At 41.5% G+C, this 27,685-nt stretch overlaps 1 protein-coding gene across 4 annotated transcripts in view; it reads right to left on the bottom strand.

Moving 5' to 3' along the window:
* LOC126267991 (paramyosin, long form) overlaps positions 1-27,685 on the bottom strand; it is a 179,824-nt gene that overhangs the window by 89,405 nt on the left and 62,734 nt on the right. For all 4 annotated transcript variants that reach the window (XM_049973353.1, XM_049973352.1, XM_049973354.1 and 1 more), the window contains exons 3-4: positions 22,861-22,917; positions 3,084-3,170 (exon numbers count right to left, since the gene is read on the bottom strand). In XM_049973353.1, the coding sequence (XP_049829310.1) occupies positions 3,084-3,170; positions 22,861-22,917 (144 nt within the window). The remainder of the gene's footprint in view (positions 1-3,083; positions 3,171-22,860; positions 22,918-27,685) is intronic.

The following is a 27,685-nucleotide window of genomic DNA, read 5'->3' as shown; positions in this document are numbered from 1 at the left end:
ACTAGTGGCACACATAGCTCGCGTAAAAATCTCCTAGTCCCGGAACTACTAAATCAGTGTTACACGTGAGGCCTTTATATAACTTTTGTTTGGCTCTTTCTCAAACACATTTCCTGGGGCTTATTTACCTTTCCGGTGAGATATCTGACGTCAAAAACACAACGTAAACGGCTCCCTGCACCGTGTCATAACACGAGCCCTTCCCTGCTGTGTGCCCTGCTTGCTTCTCTAGTATTAACAACCAACTTAACGATGCCATGTAATTATTGAGCCACCTGATTACATTACTTTTTTCGTTTAACACAAACAGCTTACATTCACTTACATGAAATGTGATATCAATTTGTTCTTCGTACATTTTGGCGTAGTATCCCCTGTCGTCTGTCTACATGTGAAAGTTATTTCCCCACTTCTGATTCTTAATCGCAAAACTATGCTACTTCATTTAATTTCACTGGTCGATTTGCCCTATCGGCTTTTGTAGACTGTTTAGCGATATGTATCGTACATCCGACTTCCTTAACAACGTCTGGTTCCGAATCTGACAATGACTTTGAATTTAATCTTAATCTTGAAAGAAATTTGAGCAGTGACCTTTCGTTTGACAATATAGTAACAACCTCTTTTAGAGTACAGCCCTACTCTATATTTACATCTTGATCTAACGGAGGGCCAGTATGGGCTGTAATATATTCTTGTTAAGCATTAATACCGAACTGACTTACACTGGAAAAAGAGTTGCAATTTTGGCCACCAGGTGCAAATCTGGCGTTGCATAGCACCTCGGCGAGAGGTTTCGCGTGCTCATATTGAACGTCTTTCTCATGTTGTTTGTCCTTTTCTGCCCACGTTCCATTCCTAATCCATTATATGTGGGAACATTTCTATACGTGTTTCTTGCATTCACAGCGCTAGATTTGCTCTTGGTGGCCAAAATTGGAACTAGTTTTATCCCACCGTAAATCGGTTCTGCGTGAACGTATTAGAACATCTACCAAGTTTCGCTGTCGTGTTATAATTACAGCCCACAATGGATGTCTGTGAGTAGCTGGTCTTTAATAATAACCACCCGCTATATGTTCTGCAAGGCGCTGCGCAGCGAATTGGATTGCACAGAGTACTTCCATGCAATATAAGCGGTTTTCCTTCCTTTTCCAGTCACGTATTGAGCAACGGAAAAATTGTTGTCCATTTGCATGTGTAGGCACCCTAATCCCTCCTGTCTTTCTGTCATAATCCCTGCGTGAGGTATACTGTAAAGCGAACAGAACTGTCACAGTAGCGTCCTTGAATACCGATTCTCTAAATTATAATACGCAGAATACTGTTCCGCTAAACGTTTGCTGCTAAACTGAAAACTGTTTATAGCTCTTTAACAATTTTTAATGCAAGACCATAGGATATTCAGTTTACATCTGATGGCACGAGTCCTCAGTCGCAACTTGTTTTCTTGCGGACAGTGCTGCCTTTTATTGCATCTTACGAGGGTTGTCCAGAAAGTAAATTCCGATAGGTCGTGAAATGGAAACCACAGTGAAAACAACAAAAAAAGTTTTATTTGCAACAGTTAGGTACACATTCCACCTACTTCTCTACATAGTCGCCGCTCCAGTTTTGAGTGTTGTTGTAGTGTTGTATCAACTTTCCAATATCCTCGTTATAGAAAGTAGCCGCCTGTGCTTTCGGCCAGTTATCTGCACTGGTCTGCAGCTCTTTGTCTGTGGGAAAATTTTGTCTACATAGCCAGCGGTTCTTGTGAGCAATGACGAGACTCAGGGGGAGCCAATTATGAACTGCAGGAGCGTCTTCATTGCCCCTGCCGAGAATTGGAATGAAGAAGAAATTACTCGACGGTTGTGTTATGTGGGCTGCATGACTCACGCGAAATCTCTAACCAGGCCCTCATACTTGGCGGGAGACGCTATTCCCTACGCACCTTTACGTGCTCACTGTTCACTCAAAACTGAAAAGAGCGACGCTACACGATCGACGAGCATACTAGAGACACTGCCCTGTGCAAAGCTTTACCGGATTTTCCCAGTGGATTCCATTTCGAGGTCGATCGGAACTTACTTTCTGGAAAACCCTCGTATAATTCTCGCATATGCCATGTACCAACTCTTCTACACTCGTGCTATGAACGATACTACGAAAAGACGACATTTCGATAACCACTCTCCTCGAATGTTTCCACTACCTCAAAATTAGGCGCCTACGATATACCCTTCGTTTATCAATACTTGCTGCAAGAGTTTCATCTCCTTTTTTTTGGAGTTGTCTCGCTCTTTGCATTACTCCAAACATGTAGATAAAGGTATTCGCCGGATTACACTCCTCGCATTTAAAACTCTTTTGTGACGTATTCTGTAATTAAATAATATATTCAGAGAGAAAACTTGTTTGTGCACTTTCTGGAACATTTCATCAATACATTAATTTTCGGTCTTACTTTTCTGGTTTGGACTCCAAGCGTTTGTTTTCAACGTATGTGTACCGGACCCTCTCTGCAGTTTCCTCGGGAAATCTCTTGTATTTAATTCTTTTAATGCATTAAATTATACAGTTTCCTGTAATTCAGTAGTTAAACATCGCCTGTATTCTTTCAGGTCTTGTTGTTTTCCAGTGTTTAGTTTTTCTGTCAATGGTGTCCTGATTGTTACTCGTGTACAATGGGTCTTTTTCTTTTTGTCCTTTGTTTCGGTGAGACATCTTATCATTCTAACAATAAAGTTTATTAGAGCAAATCATTGAATAAATCAGGTTAGAAATGGCAGTCGTGGAATAGTGTACTCTTCGAAATATCGCTCATAGGTGACCCTCGACATAATTTGTCGCAGTGTTATGCCAAGACCCATTCCACGCACCTGTGAAGAAGAGTGATAAGTCGAAACCCGCTTAGGCACTGAAATATGTTATGCGAATATTTTACTGCTATAAACGAAACGTCCTGTCTGTTATACTCCGCGAATATGATAACAAACAGTGTCTGGCGTGGTGGTACATTATGTGGGGAGCCTCGTTGTGGCTGGACTAGCAGCTGCGTGCGTGGCAAGAGGAACGCGCCCCTTCGCTGCATTTCTCACCTGGCTTTCTGCGCCACCCTCGGCCTCCTCGAGACGCTCGCTGAGTTGGATCACCTGCACGCTCAGGTCGGCCTTCTCTCGCTCAATCTGTAACACACACAAGGCAGCCACTGGTCAGTCACACTGTCTAAGCTCTGGAACATACAGCTCAATACAGAGTCACTCGTCTGCAGAGAGACGAAACTAGCAGTTGGGGAGTGTGATGTGTTTTACCTGTTGGAGATGGGGTGCTCAAGGCTTTTACGACCAGTGTACAGAGCAATCCACGCAGTGAGGGCACTCACAGTGGTCCGCAGTAATCAAGGGATAGGGTATTTTGTTTTAGGTTAATACTTGAAATATTGAGGTATTAAAACAACCATACGAAAATATACCACGCGAGTCGTTACGACGTTAGCCCTTTTTATTTATTGACTGATAGAAGATATCCAAAAGACGTTTCCGGCATATTTTAGTACGCGAGTAGGTTCGTCTTGTAAAAATAGACATAACGAAGCGAATAAAGTGTCTTTTAAATCGAACAACATATGATTTTACATAGCACTCTAATGCTCCTGAAAACTCGAGGTTCTTGATTTTGGCACTAAGATATTTCGCAAAAGTATCTGAGAAATGTGCTGAAATTGGTTTAAATGGTTCAAATGGCTCTGAGCACTATGGGACTTAACATCTGTGGTCATCAGTTCCCTAGAACTTAGAACTACTTAAACCTAAGGACATCACACACATCCATGCCCGAGGCAGGATTCGAACCTGCGACCGTAGCAGTTGCGCGGTTCCGGACGGAGCGCCTAGAACCGCTAGACCACCGCGGCCGGCTGCTGAAATTGAAAGGCAAGCCTACCGGAGACTTCGTAGTCGTCTAAATAGTATAAAACGGGGCTCTCAGGTTAGGGAGTGTTGTCATTTGCAGCATATACTAAGTGTGAGGACTTACACATATTTAACACAGTTTTTCTGGTACCCTCACGTCACCCTAAATGTTGACATATAGTTCAGCTGCAAAAACCGTAGCTAAGTCTTTATCTATGTCGTACGAAGCAGGGCCAAGATCAGACACATTTTATCACAGTAGTCTCGGGCTATTTTATCTTGCTGCTTACTTTAACTCACCCTGGCAAGAGAGCCCAGCTTGGGCATATATAAACCAGAACAGCTGTTTCCTACCCACCTGATTCGCCATTTCAGCACATTTTTCACACACATTTGCGATACTTTTCAAAGCCAACATTAATAACCATTATACCAGTGTATTCGTCACTGTAAGAGCTTTAAAACGACGTTGAAAGAAGTATACCACTCCATTAGAAAAAATATTGCTGTAATATATAATAGACAATGCTATTAACCATCTAACAAAATAGTGTGCTCCGTCTGTTTCAATATCTTCTTTAACCATTCAGAAATAAAAACAGATGTTACGTCTTACCTACTTCCAAGGAGAGAGAGAAAGGGAGAGAGAGAGAGAGAGAGAGAGAGAGAGAGAGAGAGAGAATCCTTTTTTAACGACATATTTCATATATAAGGGCCAAAATATGCGTCTCAGTTTCTTTACACAATATTTACGCGCCAGTAGAGGTGAAACTATAAATTCCCGGCAATCCTAGTCCTCACACTTTTAAAGGATACCTTACTTATTGCAGAAAAAGTTCCCAACAAATATTAACATACATTACATCTGTTCGGAACTCTAGTAACACTTTAGTATTATGTGCGATCCGTTGAAAACATCCCTCATTATGCAAACAAGCTAACAGTATTAAAGGCACAGTATTTCGATATAATTAAAAATACAACTTTTCGATATAGTTAAACATTTATAAAGTATTAGAGATGACCACGTTACAGAGACATTACTGAACTCTCAACTAAGGTTGTAATATTGAACTTGAGACATGTCTGAATGATTTATTGCACGTCAGTATATTGTTCGTGTTTATGTTTGCTCATGTGATTGTTGGTAAGATATAATTACTATTATTTGTTGGCCTTATATTAGATGTGTAGTCTTCCAGAGAAGTTACAGCCAAAAACCGTAAGAAGAAAAGAAAAACTTGTTGGTATGACGAATTCCAAAAGCAGCAGTAGAAAATTTCCGTGGCAGAGTAATATAAATTATTTGAACATATTCTTAGAAAATCCATTTTAGCATCCAAAACAGGAATGTAAGTTCGCCTTTCGTAGCTCAATGAGGAAAAATATGTTTCTTGAGACTGGAAGAAATATAAAAACTGAAATATTGTTGCGTATTGGGAGGAAGCACATGGATTTCCGATAAAAAGGCCAAACCGAGAAAAAAGGAAAAATACGGTTGAGAACACCCTTGTTACTTGCGTTAGCAGTTAACAACGAAATAGTCTATATCGGTCCTGGATATAGCACTAAATCTAGAAAAAGTAATAGACTGATGTGCAAACAATTGTATTTCTGTCCGGAATAGGGCTACAAAATTACCGTTACAAAACCAGAATTTGTCGTATACACCAATTTTCAGAAGTTGTTTTGACCCTTTAGAAATGGAGCCTGAGTCTCACTGGGGCACAGGCTACGTCAGTGCACAAGTGAGATTCGGGCACAAACTCGAATGAGTCGCTTTCGATTGTTGAGTATTTCATTTTAAATTTAACAGACAGATGATTGTTACTTGGGAGACCATCATAAAATGTAAGAAAAGTGCAATTGAAAAAAGAAATCGTTTTTAGAGAAAACTGAATATATTTTAAGGTACTGGTTCACAGATAGGCGCATTGTTAACAATACCAATCGTAACACAGGGAACGTGGACTTTAATTAAGGTTAATTTACGTTCAGCATTTGAGGTCGATTGTTTCTCAAAGTTTCTGTTGTAGCGCGGGCAAAGGAAATGAAATACTTCAAACAGAGCAGTGATTTGGATTTCTCTACTTATAATGCCTGGACAAGAAATGAAATTAATTCAAGAGACATCCCAGAACGAATTGTAGAGAAAAATACCCCTATCTCATGTTCTCAATCAAAGATTGTATGAAAAATAATATGCTTATCTTTATTCATTTGCGAATTCTGTTGCGACCTATTCTAATGCGGGTAAAATTTGTTGTTTGCGTTATTTATCATGTAGCTTTGTGTTAGTCTATTTAAGATACCAAATGAGGATTATTCTTGAACTTTGTGGACAGATCTATAAAAGTGCAGGGAATATACTGCTACAGAAGATGTGGAGCGAAAGTATAAGCGAAAGTCAAGTGAAAAGAGAGACATGGAAAAAATGTAAGTAACCTGTTCATCATTTCAAATGTAGTCGCCTTCGCAAATCGACACGTACGAACGTCTTTCTTTAGAGCTCCAAAAATATGGAAATCGCATGGGGAGAAATCGAAACTGTATGCAAGATCTATAAAGGCTTCCAAGCGAAACTTCTGTAGCGTAAATGAGGGTGGACATTATCCTGCAACAGAATTAATGTTTCTAAAACAGTGCAGTAGTTTCGCTGGAAGGCCCTTACACATCCTCCATACAGTTCCGATCTCTCCTCAAGCGATTTTCATGTTTTTGGAATCCTGAAGAAAGACATTCCTGGCCGCTGACGTGTTTCGGAGGAAAAGGTGCACGCCTGGGTGAAATCATGGTTCCGAAGGCACTAACTGTCTTGTCTCGCAGTGGTTTAAATTTATTAATAGTTATGCCGATTACTTCTGAAGTAAAAAACGGTTCACTACTAACTTTTTTCCATCTGTCTCATTTGCATTTGACTGTCACGTATATGTAGTTCATAAAGATGTTTTAATGTATACAATTGGTACAAACTATTTTATTGTCACAGCTGAAACATCGCATCGATCTCAGAATTATACATCCAGTACTGATGTAGTCCATTCCGTGGTTGTAATTGAGTAGCCATTGAGCATAAGAAATAAAATCAGTCACGCTAGTGCTGTTCGGAATAACAGAATTTGAAATTTCTTATGATTACTTTTTATCCTGTTATCAAGTCTTTCTTTTGAAAATTATCGCTTCGATTTTGTTGTTTGGTACTGCCTTGCAATACAGGGTGATTCAAAATTCCTATTACAGGGCTCTAGGGGTTATATAGGGGACTTAGTAGAAGTAGTTTTCGTAATGAACACGTGTCCGAAAATGTACCGTTTGGATGTAAACTCAATCTGAGGAATAGATCACTTTCAAATCCACCGCTTCACGGTTCGCACACAGAGAAGGCAATAAGCTCTGACGTGTGTGCTTTACAGGAGCCCTTACAGTGGGTAATGTTTCGAATACTTGTCCTCGGGTTTTCTTCTAAGTGACGAAGGGCGTCCATTTCAAACTCGAGAGCGCAGCGCGTCCGTGGAGTTTACAGTCAACCCTCCTTGTTTCGAACGTATGAATGTCATTATTAAAACAGCGACTGTCGATGGCGCCCTCTTCTCAGTTGGCATGCGCACCGTAAACTGGGAGACTTTATGTTCAAACTCTACATTTCTGGATATGGGTTTCATATCAAAACTTCATCTATTAAGTCCTCTATACAGTTGCTAGAAGCTTGTAATAGTAATTTTGAATTACGCTTTATATTACACTCTGAAACCTAATAAACGATTTCAGACCATTGTCTGCTGACAGTGTAGTAAAAACTCTGGGGTAATAGGATTATCGGCAAGTATCAAAGGCTGAATCTGTAACACAACGGACCTTCCTAGGAACGCCACCTGGCGAGACGGCCACACAAAGCACCAAACAAAGAAAGAGTCGAGTAGAAATTAGTAAAAAAACAATCAGGTGACAAATTTAGGAGTCTCTGGTAATGAACAACCCTCCAGCGTCTCTATAATTTCCCTTTAAATTTTACCATGTTTGATTTTTTTTCAAGATTTTTCCTATTCGGTCAGTAACGTAATCTACTAATTCACCAGGTGGATACAAGATAACCTAAAATCGGCCAAGGACGCTCACTAGCAGCTGGAAAAAGCAGGAATTTATAGGATTTCGTGTAACTGTGAGGAGGTGTACGTCCGTACGACAACAAAAAAAAGAACAGTCAAAAAACGACTAGAAGAGCACGAGGGCAATTGCAGAAGGGGGAGACTGTCAGATCAATTGTTGCGGCACTTGCTTTGCAGTCGGGAGGCCGTCGCATTCGTTTTGATAGCATTCAAGTAATGGCAGCCACAAGCGGGTATCATGAGACGCTATTCAGAGAGACCGGAGAGATTGTAAGAATAGGCACGAGGAGATCGCGAAACTGATACCTGTATTCCGGTGTTGAAGAAGATGTGTACCAGTTTTCCACCTTGGGGTGATAGTAACAGTGGGCTACACCAGGCGACAACAGCAATTTTCTCTCGGGGATTCAAAACATGCGACGTCACGCCACTGCGTGGAAACACGCGTAAACGAAATTTTGCTGTTGTCAATAACGGGCCAGGGTGTGTGAATCGGAAACTCAAAAAAACTACGAACCCCCTTGAAAATGTCCTCCGTAAAGGGGGACGAAACGTTAGGTTTAAATAGGACTCCATTCGACCACCAGATAATAGCCCGGAACATTTGATTAATTACGACTCCATTTATTACAAAGCTCTGTTGTTTAATTGATGTTATGAACTCCAGAGGTTTACAACACTGCAGTTTTCAAACAATGCTTGACTTGCTGTCATATTTATGGGAATATTTTGCATTCACGACCACACTATAAGGAAAATGTTCTTCGCTTCAAAACGATCATTAGCTGTGCGACGTCATTTTCATCGTCAGAGAGAGAGAGAGAGGGTAAAATACATTTTGCATTACGGTACAAAATACCGTTAATTTCTTCCACATCCATCTGTTCGAACATTTTAGATCGGGAGACAGGCACGAAACTATTCTTGCCATGAATTTAAAGGCGCTGGTCAGGCGTCTGATGCTAGACTCTCCTTTCGGACGGGGTGGACAGCAAGCGCTTCCATCGTATGCGACGACCGCATTGCCGCTCAGTCTAGGCATTAAGTTCCTTCCGTTTCTTTGTTCGCTCTGGAGCTGCCACAGCTTCCAACTACGCGCCTGGTGTCAGGAGCGGATTAGCGCGTAGCCCTGGATTTCGGAGCGGCCGGCGCCACATTCCTGACCGCTGAGTCCCGCGGTGTATAAATAGGTGCAGGGACCAACAGCGCCGAAGCACACGCGTCCAGTCGCGAGTATTCCCAACCGTTCCCACCCCCAGACACTTCATCAGCTCATCCCAGTCCGTGAGGCTACAGGCAGGTGGGGTCAGTTGATGCTGTTTAGCGAAACTCCCACGAAGCCCTTGGAGCAGCACTGCATTCTTCACTTATGCGAGCTAGTGTAAAGTTTCAGACTTGGCGTGATCAACAAAAAGTGACAAAAACACTGTTGTTCGCCAGGAAAATGTCGTGGTATCACTATTATTTGTACACTTTTGGCCATTACAATTGCCACAACACGAAGATCACGTGCTACAGATGTAGTGATATTCGAATGATTAGCTTTTCAAAGCATTCACACAAGGTTGGCGACGGTGGCGACACCTACATCGTGCTGACATGAGGAAAGTTTCCAACCGATTTCTCATACACAAACAGCAGTTGACCGGTGTTGCCTGGTGAAACGTTGTTGTGATGCCTCGTGTAAGGAGGAGAAATGCGTACCATCACGTTTCCGACTTTGATAAAGGTCGGATTGTAGCCTATCGCGATTGCGCTTTATAGTATCGCGACACTGCTGCTCGCGTTGGTCGAGATCCAATGACTGTTGACAGAATATGGAATCGGTGAGTTCAGGAGGGTAATACGGAACGCCGTGCTGGATCCCAACGGCCTCGTATCGCTAGCAGTCGAGATGACAGGCATTTTATCCGCATGGCTGTAACGGATCGTGCAGCCACGTCTCGATCCTTCAGTCAACAGATGGGGTCGTTTGCCAGAAAAAAAACAATCTGCTCGAACAGTTCGACGACGTTTGCAGCATTGTAGTTCAAATGGCTCTGAGCACTATGGGACTTAACATCTTAGGTCATCAGTCCCCTAGAACTTAGAACTACTTAAACCTAACTAACCTAAGGACATCACACAACACTCAGCAGCATTATGGACTATCAGCTCGGAGACCATGGCTGCAGTTTCCCTTGACGCTGCATCACAGACAGGATCGCCTGCGATGGTGTACTCAACGACGAAACTGGGTGAACGAATGGCAAAACGTCATTTTTTTCGGATGAATCCAGGTTCTGTTTACAGCATCACGATGGTCGCATCCGTGTTTGGCGACATCGCGGTGAACGCACATTGGAAGCGTGTATTCGTCATCCCCATACTGGCGTGTCACCCGGCGTGATGGTTCGGGCTGGCATTGGTTACACGTCTCTGTCACCTCTTGTACGCATTGACGGCACCTTGAACAGTGGACGTTACATTTCAGACGTGTTACGACCCGTGGCTCTACTCTTTATTGGATCCCTGCGAAACCCTACATTTCAGCAGGATAATGCACGACCGCATGTTGCAGGTCCAGTACGGGCCTTTCTGGATACAGAAAATGTTCGACTACTGCCCTGGCCAGCACATTCTCCAGATCTCTCACCAATTGAAAACGTCTGGTCAACGGTGGCCGAGCAACTGGCTCGTCACAATACGCCAGTCACTACTCTTGATGAACTATGGTATCGTGTTGAATCTGTATGGGCAGCTGTACCTATACACGCCATCCAATCTCTGTTTGACTCAATGCCCAGGCGTATTAAGGCCGTTATTACGGGCAGAGGTGATTTCTCAGGATCTATGCACCCAAATTGCGTGAAAATGTACTCACATGTCACTTCTAGTATAATATATTTGTCGAATCAATACCCGTTTATCATATGCATTTCTTCTTGGTGTAGCAATTTTAATGGCCAGTAGTGTATTATACTACACGTACAGTGTGTAGGAGGCAATGTAATAGTATGTTAAAATTGTCGCCAGGTGAAGTATGTCGAACAGACGGCGCGAAATGCAAAATGTCTGCTGATGTAAGCGACACTGAATGCACGCATGATGTAATGCGAATAATCGTAACTAAAGAAAAGGACATGATAGACCGATGTGGTACGTTAATTAAACCGATGAACACGTGTTTAGAGAGACACGAGTTAAAGTTCACGTCAGACTATCATGATATTTCTTTCCCATGGGACACATTAGCTGCAGATTGCTGACATTCTGAAATAACCACCATAGTTCATCCGAGGTATTGCCTCGCGTCTAGCGATAATCTTATGATCTCGTCGTATACAAATTTAAATCTTGCTATCATATAATCAACAGAGAACTCGAGATGAACGTCGTATTTTGGAGTGACCGCTCGATGGACGATGTCGTGATAAAAAGCAGTGCCTGGCTCTGGGAGGACGTGTGCACACAAACCTTGTCATTTTCATACGAGTTCCTGAGTATTGTCCAACTGTGAATCTGTATCTACGAAGATTCTCTGCAAATCACGGTGAAATGCATGGCAGGGGCACTTTCCAACTTACCAAATATTAGACTTTCTCCACGAGCCATTCGCTTATGGAGCGTGGGGAAAATGGTTGTTCAAATGCCTCTATGCACTCTGTAATTAATCTGGTATTGTCTTCGTGGTTCTTACGGCAGTGATGCGTAGGGTTCTGTAGCGTATTTTTAGATTCACACTCGGTACTGGTTCCCGAAACTTTGTTGTAGGCTTTCCCGAGACACGAAGTACGAAATAGTAGCACCTGTATTATTAGGAAGTGTGCTGCAATGCTCCTTCGGAAATGTCCTCATGTCCGCACAATGCTTCTTAATAACACAGGCACTATTATTTCGTATTAATTCGCCAATACCAGGCACTCGACTCTCAGTAAATATGTCCTTCCTGGATGGGAACACATGTAATGTTCGAGTGCCGGTTGTTACACATGAACGACGACATACGGAATTTTGGGTCTGGCCATGATTCGTGCAAGGATAGCCGAAACGGTTAAGGCGACCGCTCGTATAAACAGCGAAATCTGGATGCGAGTACCGGTCCAGCACAAATTTTCGTTGTCGTCATTCCTATACAGCCGATAGTGGTTTATATTTGCGACTGTGAATACAGTCCCTATATTTCTTGATTGCTACAGTAACCGCAGTGTCTGTTCCTTCGGACATGCATGCATGTCCTTTCTGGACGGGCATACATGTAACGTTCGAGAGAAGGTTGTGGCACATGAACGACAACGAATGGAAGTTTGAGTCAGGCTGCGATTCGTGCGAGAATAGCTGAAGTGGTTAAGGCTGCCGCTAGCGTAAAGCGAGAAATATGGGTTCGAGGCAAAGACCGGCACAAATTTTCACTGTGGTCATTCCAATATACAGCCGATGATGATTCATATTCGCGATTATGAATACATTTTCCCATATTTCCCAAGAGAGTTGGCGTCTGTCTTGAAGCGTCTACAAAACAGGTTGCTCAGTATTTGGTGCTCTCCCGTGTGTGAAGTACGTGACCATTCGTGTTGCCCTTCTTTACACGTGTTCAGTATCATCTGTTAACCCTGTGTGGTATGAGTCTCACATAATTGAGCAATATTCTATGACTGGTATCACGAATAAATTGTAAGCAATCTCCTTAGTAGACTGACTGCATTTTCCCAGTATCCTGCTAATGAGCCGAAGTCTGTCAACTCCCTTACCCACAAATAGTTGCACACAGGTGTTACCATTGACTGTTTGCAGTGGTTACTCACTGATACTATAGTCGTAAGACACTAGGTTTCTGCGTTTTGTGCGGTGCACAGCTTTACATTTCTGCACATTTAAAGCAAGTTGGCAATCTTTAAAACATATTGAAATCTTATAAAGGTTTTCCAGAATACCTGGGCAGCGTTTTTCAGATGACTACACCAGCTGCAAAAACTTCGAGGTTGCTTCTACTGTTGCATGCCGGGTTGTCAAGCTATAGTCTGTGTTAGTCATAAGGACATACTACGGCGAAGAACCACGGAGAATTTGATTAATCATCAGTAAAGTGCTACGTCGGACGTTCAAATTTTCGAATATATGTGAACTCCTAAGGGATCAAACTACTGAGGTCATCGGTCCCTACACTTACACACTACTTGCATTAACTTATGCTAAGAACAACGCATACAGCCTGCCCGATGTAGGGCTCCAACCTCCGGCTGCAGGGGCCGCGCAATCCGTAATATGGCGCCTCAAACCGCGTGACCACTCCGCACGGCGTTCGGGCGTTCAGTGAAAGGTCTTGTACACTTTAGGAGAAATCACCATTGTGTTCAGTTTCGCGAACTTGACTCTGGAGAAAAGTTATAGATGACATTAAACAGAACTGCGCACGGTTTCCGTCAACAGAATATAAAATCTCGATATGACGGCAGACAACCATTCATCGTATCTTTATCCGAGTTGTAAAGCGCCGTCAGTTAGGCAATTTTATTTTCTACAATGTTTCATGTAACCGCCCACAAATTCTCTGCTTGGCTCGGTGTCTCAGTGGGTAAGTTCAGACCACAAATTCAAAGGCCAATCATCATTTTCCCTGAGATTTCATCACCGTCCCTGGCAATGATGCGTACATGTGAAAGAAAATTATTATTTGTGTTAGAGTCCACGTAAAATTCTATGTCTCGCTATAACCAGCTGGGTAAGTCAGTTCAAATGTCGGAGGAAGGCAACAGCATGCTATATCCACTAAGACTGTATTTAGTAAAAACCGAGGTTCTGGCCGAGTAATGCTTTACCCACTCGCTATTTACAACTTTTCGTTGCTTCAAGTTATTTTAACCATCATTAGAAACAAAAGAAAAATGCACTATTTTAATTTACTTCAAAATAGCCTAAAGACGTCGGAATCCCTTTTGATGATATGACTACACTGAGTTTCAACCATTCTTTCCCGGAAGTAGTACGCAACAGTGCTAATTATTACTAATTGGTAACTGATTACAACTTTTACTAATTACTTAAAAAGTGTCCTTGTTATTTAACTAAGTTCAGATTCGGTTTTCGCTTTCACTGTTAAATCTTAACATCAATGCCGGTGATGCCCGTCGTTGTATCAAGTTACACAATATTTTCCTCATTTCTTCAACGGATGCATAAAAATTATTTGTTGGCGTAAATATTAATTGAAGCTCATTTTAAAATTTCCTGGTGGATTAAAACTTTGTACCGGGTCAGGGCTCGAACGCAGGCCCTTGCATGTCCTACATACTGAGCTAAAACTCTTAAGAGAAATGATACGTAGGAGAATTAATTCTAGGTTCACTTTATCTTCGCACTTTTTTTTAAGCATGTATCGGAGCGAAGTCTATTCGTAAATTCATCGGCAATTTTAAAGTCATCAATAAAAATTACTGTGTAACTGACGTCGTTTTCCCCTGGTGCTTATTCAGCGTGAAAGCAACCAGAGACTTTTAAAAATAAACTCATAATTGTGACATTATTAATTTCTCGTTTTCTATGCCAATTTACCAAGTATGCCGCTCATCTGTGTTGCAAGAGATTCCTGACTCTAGAATAGCCCGTTACGTCCAGAAAAGAAGTGTGGCGCAGGTATTTTTACGCCTGGCGTCTGATTGCTACCTGTTTCCCCTCCACCACCACCCCGACACCTGCTGCGTAGCTTCCCCCCTCTCTTCCCCCCCTCCCCAACTGATGAGAACTGTAGGGTGGGGCTGGCGGCCTTCCAGTGGCGGGTCCTTGGTTCGCACCCGGGGAGCTGCTATCAGAGACGTCTGCCCGCTCCGGCTTGGCGCACCGCCAGATAAACGGCCTTGTGGTCCAGTCGGTGCTGTTGACTCACCGCAACACGATATCCACGCCTGCTTGTCGGCAGAGGCTGGTGGCTTTAGGAAATCTTCCCGAAGAAGACACGAGTGATTAAAAGTACACACCGTTAACAGATGATGCAGCGGAGATCATAAGATTTTGCAGAGAGTAATACTGAGATGAAAAAATATCTTTACACATCCACCTCAGTTCCACACCCAACAACCTGCATACTCTCTGTTGCACATTCTATCCTATTTTCGTATACAGCTCCTTTCAGCGCTAATTTAAATATTTCTGGATACCGTAGCTGATGCCTCTCCTTCTGCCAAGTGTCTCTCATAGACTTCCTTCTATACCTATTTCTTTTCGTAATTCTTATCTCCGTACTTTATCTTCCCAGCTAACGTCAAAAATTCTTTGACAGCGTCACACGTTAAATGCTTCTAGTTTCTGCTTGTCCAGTTTTCTGATTTTCCACTTTTAACCTCCATACAATGATGTGCTCAAGATGTACGCTCTCAGGGATTTATTTCTCATTTCTTTTTGCACATCTTATGTATCTTTCGCTTTAATTGATTAATTGATTAATTGATTAATTGATTGATTAATTGATTGATTGATTAATTGATTAATGTTAGGCAACTCGTAATTTCACTTTCCACTACTATTTGATGTCTTCGTCTTTGCTTCCTTATCCTTAAGACGTTTTCCATGCAAAGTGTGTTGTCCATTGCTATCTACAGATCTTTTAAGACTTAGTAACACGCAGTGAGAAACGGTACGTGGTCTGCGAATCTTACATTGCTATCTACCTTCCTTGAAGTTTTATTCCTTTTTCATATTTTTTTCACTTCCTTTACTGAGTCTTCGATATATAAGTCGAACAAGAGCTGTGATAAGCTGGCGTACATACTTGTTAACAAAAAAGTGTTTTTTAATCTTTCAGTGACATTAGTCCTATTTGGGTTTTGCAGATAATGTAGACTATTCGTCCGTTCGTGTGTTATAGCTGCAGTCTTCTAAAGAATGTTAACATTTTATTTCAGCTTAAACAGTCGAAGACATAGCTTAGGTTTACAAATGTTCGCCAGTGTGATGCCTGATTCTATCGACGAAAATAAAAAAAAATTCAATTAAAAAAAAGTTCTGTCTGTGGAGTTCAGGTTCGCTCCGGATTTTTTTCGTGGAAACTTCGGGATATAAGAGTAACAACTTAGCCGTATTAATATTCAGTTTAATTAACAATTTCTTTAATGTAGTGGTTACGTAGAATAGTATAATGGTTACAAAATAGCTAAATCACATATCTGGAGTGTCGCTGACCGCTGTATGCCGAATGGGCCAACAACTGGAAGTTCTGGCGTTTTGGATTCCATTCGACGCGAGCATTCCTCTGACTCGGTTGTCCCATAATTCTGGGCATATTTACGAGTCAAATGAGACCTCCTTCATTACTTTGAAATTTTTTGATGTGATATGTATTTTCACTTATATCCCGGCGAATAATTTTGTTGTCTCACTTTGGGTCCCAGTAATGCTTCGCAAGCTCTGCACTGTGGCACCCTCATCAGTGTTCTAAGTCAATGCCTTCCGCGCTACACCAGTTCATAAATTCACACGAAGCTAATTCGTAACAATAACTCGCATGCGCTTGAAATGGTACGATGACGCCACAGACAAAAAAAGTCCCGTACGACAAACACGTACAGAAATGATCTATCCGTTGTTGACTCAACCACTGTTTTCGCGTTACTAGTCTCGAAGTTAGCAACCATTCAAATCTGACGGTATGTTGTTATATAAGGAAGTTCGAAGGACAAGCGAATACATGTAAAATGGAATTAATTGTACCCCTGAAACGTCGCCCTTTCCGAATGTGTAATAAACACTGTAACTGTCTATGGTAGCTTCATTATGAAACGTATAATTACACTAACTGACAACTGTCAGGAAACAATGAGATCCGACATACGTCGCTTATTTGTAAATGCGTGCCTGTATGAAGCTGCGTGAAGAAACTGTCAGGACTCTGACAAGCGACATTTGATAGCCGTATAAACAGCAACGATATCGGCTACCGTTTCTCATAGTATTTTTATTTTTCATCGGCCTCTGCCTGCCTAACTGTTTAACCAAACACGTTGTTATTTGGCGTGGTTTCAAACTGCTTACTTTTTGATATGTTTGATACATCGTTGTCATCGTTCTTAGTTAATTATTGTCTTTCCGAATAGCACAAACATATCAAATTTGATAAGGTTTTCTTTGACAAGTGGGTAAGACAATCTTGTTATGAAAATATTAATAACTGACAATCGTACAGCGCTTATAGTGAGTTGTATGGGGTTCATCATTATCGAAAAAAAACTTATATTAATCAGAGTATATTTTCTGCTATTTTCTCGCGGATTAACGACTAGGACGGGTGTGCCTGCGAGCCTGGATATGGTTGCTGGGCTGTTTCCCTCATCCAGCTAGGGAATACTGGGCTTCTACCTACATCTCGCATCTGATACACGCTATGCAAACGTTTAGAAACGTTCTCTCACTTGAGCATAAGGCTAGATGGAGACATATGGGGTGTAGAGATATCGTCCCGGGCTGAGTGGTGCGTAAGGGAGTGCATCTAACCACCAACTGTCACTCGGCAAATATGAAGAAAGCCCTGCAGAAAAATCGATTTTACGGCTGTAGGAAACCGCTGTTGTCAGATAAATAGTTCGGCACACCTGTCGTGATGATCGTGGACAGAGTAGAACTGACGCAATGACTGCAGTTATCGCTGTGCCAGAATTTAGTAGTAGCAGTTACGGTCACCGGTATACAAGGTGGTCAGAAACAGTTTGAAAGGCTTGTAACAGTACTGCAACGTAGATTGTGCTGAGAAATAATTGTTAACGAAAAATTACAATACGTTGCGCCGTTTCTCGGTTAATTAATATTGAAGTTAGGCAGCCAGGCCGTTGCGCGCGCGAATTCAAGCAGCGCTCCAGAGACGGTGTCACAAAACGTGATCTTCGTTTGGTTTCCTAAAATCCAACAAAAGAGCGATACAAAAATTGGAAGAGTGACGACAGTATTAAGGATCTAACTCGTGTCCAAGCCTGAGCACCCTAGTGCGCTATCATCTACGCTATTGATGGTAGTAGCTTGAATTGGCGCGTGCAACGGCCTGATTGACTAACTTCAATGCTAATTAGCTCGGAAATGACACAACATATCGAATTGTTTCGTCAAACATTATTTTTCAGTACAATATACCCTGCAAGACCCTTACAAGCTATTCAGACTGTTTTTGTTTACCCTGTATAGCGGTACGAGATGAATCCCACTTAGCTGCAGCTAGCTTTCTGCGGTCCTAGGTGAGGTAAAGAAAAATAGCATAACGTTACTATGTCTACAACAAACTCGAACACGAGGATTCAGAAGGATATGAGCTGTACTTTAACGAGACAATGGAAGGACTTTGCCGTGGTGCAGTTGGCCCTGACCTTACGTTCAAAGCACGACCGCTATGAAGCGACTTAACGAGTGGCAACATCAGACTCTGCAGTGCCTCATCTATTTGCGCGACAAGAACTCCATGCACATTCGGAGGATATCCTCGGGGACATTTTGCACAGTGTGTGCCGCGACCTCAGATCTGTAAGGTTGCGGACAAGTCAAATATTACTGTGCACTGCTTCCGAGCAGCTTAGTGAAAAGTGGCTCAATCCGACTAACGGTGAACTACAGTCCGCATTGGGTCTAGTCTATGTATGGGCGAAGGACATTTCTTGCTGTTGTACAACGCTGCCTAGAGTAGGCTATTTTTTATGGTGCTGGGTTATACCTGCTGAATCACGAAAGTGAAAGCAGCATGTTCTCTTTGTAGTTAAACGGTCTTTTGATTTCCTAATGCCCATGTTAAGTATAGCCAGTCTGGCATTCGACTGTGTCTTAGCACATTAATGAAGAGAGTAACACATCTACCCCATTCTATCGTTTTCAGTGGTTACTCCGGTATCTTTTTGGTCCATCACGAACCACTTATTTCTGTTGAAGTGTCCCGACACTTTCTCTGTATGGTCGATCCACTATTTATTCACTCAACCACAAGGTCTCCGGTCGCCGCGTTCAGGTGATAAGTATTGTTTATGATTGTAGCATGCGCTTCTTTCCGAATACGTGCATACCAATGAAGTCCATTCACTCACGACTTGTAAATCAGCCATCGTGTGTCTGCATAGCTATTAATGCAATCAAACTAAGAAACTGCCATTGTTGCACGACTTTTAGTATTTTATATATAGAGCGTCTGTACCTACCAATGGGATTCCATCTCGAATAGGCATTTATTTGTCACAAAGAGTTCTTTTGACTACATCTACAGGCAATGGGGTGCTTACAGTCGTGTTGTTTCTGTATTAAGTAAAATACGCAGATGACTGGCCCATTCGTCTTCTTCAGGAGCTGCGAGTTTTGCTGTAAGGTGTTCTCGTGCGTGGACTCCAACCAGACTGTGCTTGTTGGTCTCACGCCCCTGTTTACAGAGTTCGTTCTCCAGTGGCAAGCATGCCCTTTAATGTTCTATTGTTTTTCAGAGCTCGCAACGACATTCCCTGAAAAGCAAATTCTCTCAGCGTTTTCCAACTCTAACGGACGTGGCGGCCGGTGAGACTTTAATAAATTTTTTAATTGAGACCTCCACTCGTGTTTCACTTGGTTTTCTGATCTCTTTATTTCGATAGGCTCCTTAAGTATGTTGTCTCAGAAACTTGACAACTGCATCACAATACTGGCCTCATCTTGTTTCATTTCATGATTATAGTTGACGCAGTGATCGTCGACAGCTGGTTTACATGATTGTTTTAATCGGATGTGCCAATGTTCCTTGCATTTTACCTCGACTGTTGCGATAGTCTGTCCCATGTGAGACATGTCACATTAGCATGGCATGTGATACGTATCCGGCTTTCGGAGACCTGTCTCGCCTTTAACATTACAAAGAAACCTTTTTAACTTAACTAAAGGAAGCGAAGAACACTGGAAAAAGTGATTTTTGGCTTCTCTTCCTCGGTATAAGTCTCAACCTCTTTCTCGGGCGTTCTTGATTTTGACTGAATTGCCAGTTAGATGTGAGTCTCATGTCTTTGCAACTCTATTTGTAGGCATTTTAATTCTTCAGCGAGGCACTGCTAGTCTGAAAGTGTTCGAGCACTACGGACCGTAGTGTTTAGCACACAGTTTATTAAAACCTCGTCGACCATTACATCAAGCAGAGTTTGTGTTACTGAGAGAATATGCCTTTTAGGTAATATTGGTGCGAGCTCTGAGGGCGTTGTGGGCTTCAGGAATGTAAGTCGGCTATAAACAGAGGTGCGAGACCGACAATAGTTCACATTCTTGTTGGAGTCCAGGCAGCGAGTACACATAACAGCAAAACTCGCAGCACATGTAGAATGCGGATGGGTCGGTTGTGGAAATATTGTGCACAGAATGGAATAAATAGCTCTGCAGAACACCCGGAAGTGCACCAATAGTCAGTCGCGCCGAGAAAGCCTGATAGGTCTCATGACATTTAGAGCTGTTTCATTTATGCAGAGTTGATTTCGGCTGACATATCATCCATAGCTGCTCTTATTTTGGAATCGTAATCCAAAATGTCTATTTTTTCTTTTGTACAAGCTTGACATTAATTCACTACGGGGGCGATTTAGATTGATACGTAAGTAGAGTTAACAAACTTCAAAATGCCACGATCGCTTTAGTAGAACATTTATTCGGATTACCGGTTTCGGCAAACTATGTTCCCATCTTATAGTCTTACGCACTACGCTTCAAAGAATGTCGTCCATTTGTACATTAATCTGTGTCACATAATAAACAGACATTTCAAGAACATGCATAGCGTAGTGTATCGGCGTGTCAAAAGTAAAACAAACAAATGGTTCAAATGGCTCTAAGCACTGTGGAACTTAACATCTGAGGTCATCAGTCCCCTAAACTTAGAACTACTTAAACCTAACTAACTTAAGGACATCACACACATCCATGCCCGAGGCAGGATTCGAACCTGCGACCGTAGCAGCAGCGCGGTTCCGGTTTGAAGCGCCTAGAACCGCTCGGCCACAGCGGCCGGCGTAAAACAATCGTTATGTATAATATCATACACAGTCCCCCAAATAAACACGCCCATTCGAGCTTAAAAGCCGCATACAGACTCTATGTCAGTCTGTACACGGCTTTGAAGCTAACCTGAACATGTATGTTTGGTGCACCATCTATCATATTTTATACAATGATTGTTTTACTTTTGACATGCCGAAATGCCGTACTATATCATGTATATTCTTGGGATGTCTATTTATAATGTGACACTAATTATTGTAGACATTGACGAGATTCTTTCAAGTGTAGTGCATAAGATCCGAAGATGGCAACGTAGTTTGCTGGAATCAGTATCCTGAACAAATGACCTACCAAAGTGGTCGTGGCAATTTGAAATTTCTTAATCCTATTTTCACATTTTTCTGTTACGTCACTTATCAGGACAGATTTAAGGATAACAAGGTTTCTAGATCATCACCGCATGATAATTTAAGTGCATGCCATATTATATTTCAGTTCCTAGTTATAGTTTTAGACTGGTGACTGTGGCAATAACGATAGCAGTACACAGCAATGTGCATGCAAGGCGTCTCTGGAAATTTCAAGAATGGTGAGTAATTTTGTGGTAAATTAAATGGATACAATAACTCGGAAGCTGTGGAAATATGCTTAGATAATCCAGTTGCTGTTTCTGTTAAGGAGAAGAATGAAAATCCATTCGCTCGTAATGGAAACAAAAATGTAAAGAAGTCATTAAAAATATGTCGCTTGGGAAAATTTTCCGCTGCTTTAAAACAGAGTGCGGAACACCTTCCTTTGCTGAAAAAAGTAATGTGCATTACACACCAACTAAAAATGAATTAATTTCAAGAGATAGAAATTATAACTAAATGAGACTGTTTTGTTTACATTGCCAGTAGTAAAATTAAAAGAAGCAATCATATATATATATATATATATATATATATATATATATATATATATATATGTGTGTGTGTGTGTGTGTGTGTGTGTGTGTGTGTCACAGGATACGTACACAGCGTTATTCCTGTTTTACTTCATTTCACTTGATCAATAAAGTTTACAAATTTTCTGTTTGTCTGCCAGCGAGTTCAACACACTGGAGACCTTCAGTGCTGCGTTCACCGTGTTGCATACGTGGTAGGCGCAGGTGGAGACTTCAATGAGTGATTTGACGACGAACACTTCTGTAATAGGTGCACTAATGAAAAGTACTCGTATTTGTCGTAATAAGGATTATTAATGGTAAGTGTACCGGTACTCATATTTCTAATGTTCTTGTTCCTAGTGTTATTCACGGGTATTGTAAATAGATTTTTCCTTTGTCATCTTCGGTTGTATTACAGCCCGCGTGTGTTGCCTTCCTGCATATGCCGTATTACGTTCCTTGATCGGCGTAGAGCTGCCTATCAAGAGTTCATATTTCTTTGTACAGCGTTCTCTTGTTACGATTGAACCTCGAAAATGACGAGGCATTCTCCTGTCAGAAGATCGACGGCTGCCGAAGACGTCACCCGACTGCATTCCCGTAAGTTTTTTGAGCATTACTTTGTTCCATAGAAAATTATACTCCCCATCGTGCAGTACCAGTATTGTGGCATGTGATCTAATTAAGTCACACGTTAGAAATACGCTGTGGAAAATTTTGTATGGAATATATGAGACTTCCACAGTACTAATAAACATATCCGGACAAAATACTTTTCTACGCAAATTTAATAGTTATAAGCATCATTGAGGTGAAATCCAACTAAAAGTACATACGTCACATGTCATGGGGATTATGAAATTGAATTAATCAAATGTTAAGTGACTGTCACGTTCAAATGTAGAATATTTGGTATTTTCAGCAACATAAAATGAAGCAGCTGTGTTAGTTAGGGACATCTGTTTGGACCATAAGTAGCCATACTCACCCTTGCACGCAGTTCCCTCTCGGACTCCAGATCATCCTGAAGCAGTCGGATCTTGTCCTGTAACAGAGACAGTTCGCCTTTAGAAATGTGAAATTATGACGTCTTCGTACCGTAATTTTTAAATTTTCGTGTTAGTCTAAGATTGGTAATTGCTATCATTTCGTTTCATCCAGGAGACTACCCACAGGAAGCTTTCAGTGATGAATTCTAAATCAGAAGGAGAGGCCCAAGTCATTTCAGATTTCTTCGCACATTTTCAGCTGCATAAGTTCATATTCAATAGTTTAATGTACTGAACTGTATATTGTATGAGGCCACAAATTCATGTTCTCATGGCTGTCAGGAAAAGCGAAGTTAAATTATCAAAGTTTACTCATTCCTTCAGCTTTAACGCCTCAGCACGAAGGATGTTGTAGTACTTTATTATGTAATGGCCTTGCGGTGAAAGCAAAAAAGAAGAATGAAGATTGGGATTTAACGTGACCTCGACGATAAGGGCATGAGAGACAGAGCCCAGACTGGAACAGGAATAGTTCGAGGAAGAATATCGGCTTACTACGTACAAAGCATCCATCTGACCGTTAGTTTTAATACGTATATGGAAAACATAAAAAAACTAGACAGAGGTCTGAAACAGCCTCATCGCGAGTTCAGATTCTGAAACTCTGTGTGGTACTGCTCAGCAAGGAGGAGGTTGCATGCGTATCCACGGCGCTATATAGTTATCTTTACATTCGCTTTCTTTTAACCTGCCAGCAGAATAGTTACTGAATGTCTTTAAGTTTCTCTTTCTATGACAGCCGTGTTTCTGAGTTGGGATTGTAACCTGTTTGTCTGTGAAATTCTTGGTGCGTGACAAAGCAAATGTATTTCCAGTTAGGTGTATCTTGTGTAGTGGCTAAAGCCAAGGGGATTTGGACCGCCGCCTAACCCCTGTAATTTCTGCGCTGTGATATACGAAGTGAGCTGACAGGCTAATATCTGCGACCACGTCCTTTGTTCTATTCGAGGAGCTGTGCAAAATTGGTCACAGAGACTGAATTACATTCTGGTTAATTCGAACTCTCTTGCTTACTCAGTATGTTGCCTTGCTGGAAGCATCTGTGGCTTCTAGGATGCTGATTAGCCGTGCGTACCAATCCGAGTTATAAATGAATATTTTATGACATTATCTGTTCTCAAACAAGAAGTTAGTTACAAATATTTCATTCTCGCAGATTTTACCATGTTTACAAAATGAATCTTTCTAGGATATTACTATTGTTTCTAATGATTGAGCCAATAAATGTAACGCATCCCGTATTCTATCTTAGATAATAGTGATTTTCAAGGAATTACTTTCAAATGGCTCTGCTGGTAATTCTTGTTGCTTATTTTTAACAATATGTGAAGAAACAGACATTGGTGACTACCTTGCAGTTGTTCAAAATTAATATCATTTATTCGTAATTGTGGAATTTTTTTGACATTAGTTGCATTACATATGAAAATGTTACCTATTGTACCACATGAGAACCTGTGCCGGACCAGGACTCGAACCCAGATTTCCCACTTATTGTGAGCGATCATAACCTTAACCACTTCGGCTATCGGAGTCACCAAGAGGTAATGCTTCACACGTAATGCAGCTAATGTCAGAAAGGGTCCGCAGTTGCGAATAACGTTTATACCTTTAGTACAGTCGCAAGATCGTCACCAATGTCTGGTTCTTCAGACATTGTTAAGAAATAAGAATTACACGCCTTGACGTGCAAAATTGCGATCATAATACTAACTATCAAGACCTCTTGTCTTATTGAAACCCTGTAGCGGGAATCCTAGTAAAGTTGCGAGCAATGCGTTCGTAGGTAATACGACACTCGGAAGTTTGTATCGGTCCTGGAAGTGTTCTCGGGTAACCGAAGTGTTTAAGATGACCGCTGGTGACAAGTGGGAAATCCGGGTTGAGTCCCGGTCCGTCACCCATTTTCATGTGTCACCAATAGGTAATATATTCATACCCAAAGCAGCTAACGTCAGAAAGATTCCTCAATCGCGAAAAAATTTCATATATCAAAGTTGGATCATATTAGTAGAAATTTAAATTATTTTCATACTGAAATTATGACGGTTATGCATGGCAGAACATTGAACTGATTCTGTATGTAACGTATACAATACTATATAGACGAGTGTTACCAAAACATCAATTTAATAAGTCAGTGTTGCAGAATGCTGATAAAAATGCTTTATATAAGACTGGTAAAACTGGTAAACGCCAACTGGTATGAAGATCGGTTTGGGTTTAGGAGAAACGTAGGAACATTCGAGGCAATACTGGCCCTATATGATATCTTAGAAGATAGACAGAAGGTGCAAGGGCAAAATAAAGGGTGCGAAGGTTATTCATAACTTGTTTAGAAACTAGACTGCAGTTATGAGTCGAATAACATGAAATTGAGGCGAAAGTTGAGAAGAGATAGAGATATAGAGTCTCACATTAACTGACAATTCATTCAGTCTATAGAGTGAGCAGGCAGTAAAGAAAACCAAAGGAAGATGGGAGAAGGAATTAAAGTTCAGAGAGAAGAAATAAAAGGTCTGAGGTTTGCCGATGACCTAGTTGTTTCACAGATGTAAAAGTACTTGGATGGCCAGTTGAACGAATTAAACGGTGTCTTAAAAAGTTTTAAGATGAACTTTGAGTAAAGTAGTATAAGGCTGATTGTATGTAGTCGAGATAACGCAGGTGATGCTGTGAGAAATAGATTAAGACATGAGACACGAAAACTAGCAGACGAATTTTCCTACGTGTACAAGACAATAAATGACGACAGAAGAAGTAGAGAGGAACTGTAGATTGGCACTAGAAAGAAAAGCTTTCCGCTAAAAAAAGGAATAAGTTAACATCAATAGTAAATTTAAGTGTTGGCGAGGTTTTCCTATATATTTATGTCTTATATAGATTTTAAATGTGGACATAATGGGAGAGAAAATGGCGCAACTTGCTTAAAGAAGGGATAAAGTGGTAGGACACATCCAAAGGTATCAATGAGTTGTAAATTTAGTAATGGTGGCTTGTCTGCAGTTAACAAGATGAAGTGGATGTACATCGCAATAGTTACACAGAGATGAAGAGAATTGCGTTGGTGATACTAGCTTGGAGAACTACATCAAACCAGTCTTCAAACTGAATGTCGGAACAGCATATATATATATATAATGTTCTAACATTTATTTGCAATTACGTTCTTCATACACTTTTAAGGGAACCAAAAAGTTTTATAAAAGAAAAGTCTCCGCAGTGTCCTTTCTTTCAGGTGTGCTAGTTCTGCAAGGTTTGCAGGAGAGCTTCTGTAAAGTTTGGAAGGTAGGAGACGAGATACTGGCAGAAGTAAAGCTGTGAGGACCGGGCGTGAGTCGTGCTTCGGTAGCTCAGATGGGAGAGCACTTGCCCGTGAAAGGCAAAGGTCCCGAGTTCGAGTCTCGGTCGGGCAAACAGATTTAATCTGCCAGGAAGCTTCATACAAGAAACAGATAGCAATATGATAATACTGTAGAATAGTACAGGAGGTAGCAGCAAAATAATGTTAGTGAATATTTTTTAAATTAGGGAGATGTGGTCACACAATAAAACAGACAATTCTGCAAATGCAGCATAATGTTTTTGAGAGGCAATAACGAAATACCTCATAGAGTAAACAAGTATCAACAATTGGTCTTGTCCAAAACATGCAATTAGGTTCTACACGGAGAGAAATTTCAACGGATATTAAAATGATCCCAGGGCAAAGCACCATCTACCTTATTACAAGAGCACTACACTTCACGAGTATTACTTCAGGAATTCCATTTGATAAGGGCAACGTCATGAACGTATAATTTAACTCTCGAAAAGATAATTTGGAGCAAAAGTTTTCTATCTCAATGTGTTCGCCTCCTTCATTCTCTTTCTCACTTCGTGTGTGTGTGTGTGTGTGTGTGTGTGTGTGTGTGTGTGTGTGTGGGTTCGCCTCCTTCATTCTCTTTCTCACTTCGTGAGTGTGTGTGTGTGTGTGTGTGTGTGTGTGTGTGTGTGTGTGGATGCACGGACGGACTAAGAGGGAATGGGGCTCACCAAGCACTAACACGTTTTCCACGAGAGACTTACTAACAGTATTCTACGACATACTGCTTTCTGTATGAATTAAAAACGAGTATTGTTTCAGGCATTCCAACGAATTTCAGGCACTTGAACGACTCAGTTCAGTAAAAGGACGACTGAACAGGAGCTGGAAGCAGAAGCAGTGGTGCCGGTTCGAGCAGGTGACGTTAAGGGCTGGGAAAGCTGAGTGGCAACTGGCAGCTCTAGCCGGCCACACGCCACACGGCAATCATCAGGTAGCAGATGCTATGGGCTGCACGTCTTCTGGATGTGGGGGAAGGCGTTTTGCTGTTATAAACTTGCTTTTTGAATGCCAGTACTTACGAAGTACTTTGCTTTTTCCGAGCAACAACTTACAATCGTTTCGTATGTATTTTTACGTCACCTACTATTTTCACATTGTCATTAAGGGTTTCGGGCCACACAAATGAGCTAGTTCGTGTACCTTCAGCTTAGCTCTTTAGGGTCTTTTCTCTTTGACTGCTCTAGGGTACTTGGCGTACTGTTATCCAAAACAGAGGTAGGCGGAACATATGAAAAGAGCTATCGACTGTACCTCAGAAAAGCAGCTACTAAAAACTGCTGTAACTACAGGGCGCAAACAGAGAAACTTCCGTCGCTTTTTGGGTCGACTGATAACATAGTAGGGTAGCAACTTCGAAGGACAGCTGAATAACCGAGTCCTATATCTACTGTGAAGTG

This window comes from Schistocerca gregaria, chromosome 4 (genome assembly GCF_023897955.1).
Source record: "Schistocerca gregaria isolate iqSchGreg1 chromosome 4, iqSchGreg1.2, whole genome shotgun sequence".
In the NCBI taxonomy this organism is placed as follows: Eukaryota; Metazoa; Arthropoda; class Insecta; order Orthoptera; family Acrididae; genus Schistocerca; species Schistocerca gregaria.
The sequence above is the reverse complement of the archived record's forward strand: the minus strand, read 5'-3'. Positions and strand labels throughout refer to the sequence as shown.